This window comes from Bidens hawaiensis, unplaced genomic scaffold (assembly GCF_021521415.1).
Source record: "Bidens hawaiensis isolate Kalapana, Puna unplaced genomic scaffold, B.hawaiensis_p1.1 tig00028248_1, whole genome shotgun sequence".
In the NCBI taxonomy this organism is placed as follows: domain Eukaryota; kingdom Viridiplantae; phylum Streptophyta; class Magnoliopsida; order Asterales; family Asteraceae; genus Bidens; species Bidens hawaiensis.
The window spans coordinates 149,317-152,322 of record NW_027494600.1 but is presented as its reverse complement, the minus strand read 5'-3'; the positions used below and the strand labels follow the sequence as shown (position 1 = coordinate 152,322).

At 32.7% G+C, this 3,006-nt stretch overlaps 1 protein-coding gene across 1 annotated transcript; it reads right to left on the bottom strand.

The window, feature by feature from the left end:
- Positions 1–2,498, bottom strand: LOC143576625 (uncharacterized). Its single transcript, XM_077060673.1, has 5 exons — positions 2,433–2,498; positions 2,205–2,333; positions 991–1,104; positions 297–398; positions 1–228 (listed from the first exon to the last, which is right to left on the bottom strand). The coding sequence occupies exons 1-5, from the start codon at positions 2,496–2,498 to the stop codon at positions 184–186; spliced, it is 456 nt and encodes a 151-aa protein (XP_076916788.1). The 3' UTR covers positions 1–183.
- Positions 2,499–3,006: the final 508 nt, after the last annotated feature.

Sequence of the window (3,006 nt, the reverse complement as noted above, 5' to 3'; positions counted from 1 at the left end):
TCGTTTTACTGATGTCAATATACAACCTTTGAAACGAAGCACAAAAAGAATGAATTACCCTAAACATTTTGTTTTCAGAATAGTGTTTGATGTATCATAAACAAAATAAACAATTATGTATGAATCAAGTGTAAAAGATTTGAAGATGATTCATGTAAAGCCCCACAGGCTAACCTTTGCTCGTTATCTTACAAAAAAGTTGACCACGGCTGCCCAATATCCAGCTAACTGCACAAACCGAAACAGAGGTTAATTGAACCATGTTACAAAACCCAAAGGGCTAAATGGCTTCTCACCTGAGCCAAAATACCGTTTCCAGTTTGACCTTCGATGACTAAGCCAGCTGTAAGACCAAGCATAGCCCATGCTCCGTTTATAGCTTCTATTTGACGTCTCCTCTGCAACAACATTTTATTAAAAACATAACCTTGACATGGATTCTACCATTCATGGTACGAACTGAAAATATGAAACCAACTGAAGCGGTCATCAGTTTGGTTCATGTTTATATATATATATATATATATATATATTATTTTGGTCGGTTGTTTTAGGAACTTTCACACCATAGAATACGATTAGGTTTAAGTTTTTGGCTATGAGCCTATGACCCTATGTAACGTTTTATATTTTACTTGGCATTTAATTATTTTAAGTTGAAGTACATGATTGAACTTTGCTTAACTATACTATACGCGGAATGGTTTTTAACTTTTAACTGTTGGAAGTTGGAACATTATAGTTTCCTTTGATCCTAGTTTAGGTGTTTTTTTTTTCTTTTTTTTTTTTATAAATAAAGGCCCCCAATAAGGCCAAACTGTGAAACCAAACCGGTGGGTAACAGTTTAGTTTGGCTTACATTTTCAAAGGTTTGGTTTTGGTTTAGAATGGTCAAAAACCGTTACTAATAGTTTGACCGGAAAACCGGAACGCAACACCTCTAATTCCACCTCACAATCACTCAAAAACTACTAGAGGGTAAAAACTTACCTTAAATGCTTGTTTCTTTTTAATATCTTCCATTTGTTTAGCAGCTAAACGCTTTGCTTCAGCTGGGTCAACCATAATCACCTCTTTCTTTTCCTTTCCACTTGCTACAGGAACCTGCATATAAAAAAAGTGCTATTTTGAAAAGAATATGACCGAAAGGCTGGATCATAGACAAGATATCACATATAGCATCAGTGTATAGCTTTTCATAGGTCAAACCTAGTACTTTTTAAATACAGAAATAATATAAATGTTGTTTCATACTAATACCACAATCCATCGGTTTGCAGCTTTTGATGCAAAGCAAACTAATTCGCAGTTTTTTTTACAAAAATTGTTACCATCTATAACTGTTTAGAAGTTAAACACAAATTTTTTTTTTTTACTTTAAAAAGTCAAAATGATATTTTCTGCAACAAAATTAGTAAGACAACCTATTAATCCTCAATATTTGACACTATTGACGCCAAAGTAACACTCATATATGCATAACATTTTTCAACTCGCCTATCTAGGCTTGTAAACGAACCCAACAAACACAAATGAGGAATGTCCGTGTCCGTTCGCTTAACTTTTCCCGAACAAATTATCAAGCATGAACAATATAACAAACAGGGTTTCAATGTTCATGTTCATTTGGTCATTAAGAGAAAAAGAGTGTGTTCGTGTTTGTTTATTCATTCGTTAATAGTATAAACAAACGGTTGGCGGTTCACGAACGTAAATGTACACAAACGAACATAGATAAGCAAACATAACTGAGCAAACACCAATAAAAAGTACACGTGAAAATCAATAAGTTTGGCCTAAAAATTTAATAAAACTAGACTAAATCGTAAGAGGTGATATTTTAATTTTCATAAAACTAAACTAAATTGTAAAGGGCCTAAATAATTTCAGATGAACATATAAATGAACAAACTTAAACAAACATATGATCGAACGTTCACTAACATAACTGATCGAACAAGTTCATGTTCGTTCGTTATACTAAATGAAGAAAAAAAAATGTTCATATCCGTTCGTTTAATAAATAAACGAACTTCCCGTCAAAGGGTTCATTGAGCGTTTAGTTTGTTTAAAAAACTAATATATCATGAATTTAGTTATTGACTTATTGTTTGCCTTTTCGTTATTGCATACAATCATCATACATACCTAAGCAAGCACATTCAAACCAGAAAAATACATGAAGGAGCCTTGGTTATGCATACATTAGCAATAGCATTAGCTACTTGGCTCTTGGTTCTATTGATGCCTGATCCGTAATCAATAGTTCTTTTCACACCACGTCTGAAAACGATAAAAAAAAAGATCAAAAATAAAATTTCTAATTTAAATACCTTCAGAAACATCAAAGACCATACACTATAATTCAGAACCAATTAACAGAATTGTGAAAACCGCATAAACACTTGTACCTGTTACTTTAACTATGATACATAAGACTGTTCCATGTAACCACATAACCACCTTAAATTAGTTATTATATGCATTGAAGGCACCATGTATATTAGGAGTGGCAAATGGGTCGGGTCAAAACGGGCTGAAAAAAAGGGTTGTTTTGGTTCGGGTATATACTTAAAATTAGTGTGTGAAACTTTAAGTGAATTTGTTTTTTAAATTAAGGTTTGAAATACCTTTTATCTATTTGTAGCATAACCAACACAAGGAACTGAGTTGAATAAGAGCAGGTAGACCTAAAAATGTTGATTTATATACACAAAATAAAATATTTAACACCCTACATGTAATCTTACAAATGGGGTTGACATCTAATAGATTTCAATTGTGAAGGGCACAACACCTAAATAATTATAATTCTGGTGGTTTTCATGAAATTGAACCACACAGATTGAAGAACACATAAATTGACAAGTGGGTAATGTTAAGATTGACCTGATTGGTGTTGCAGAGTGTGGATTACTAGAGAAGAAACTGCCATTTGTAGTGGATAGTGATGAAGAAGAAGAAGAACAGCAAATCATATTACTTTATTTATGAGGTTGTGAGTGT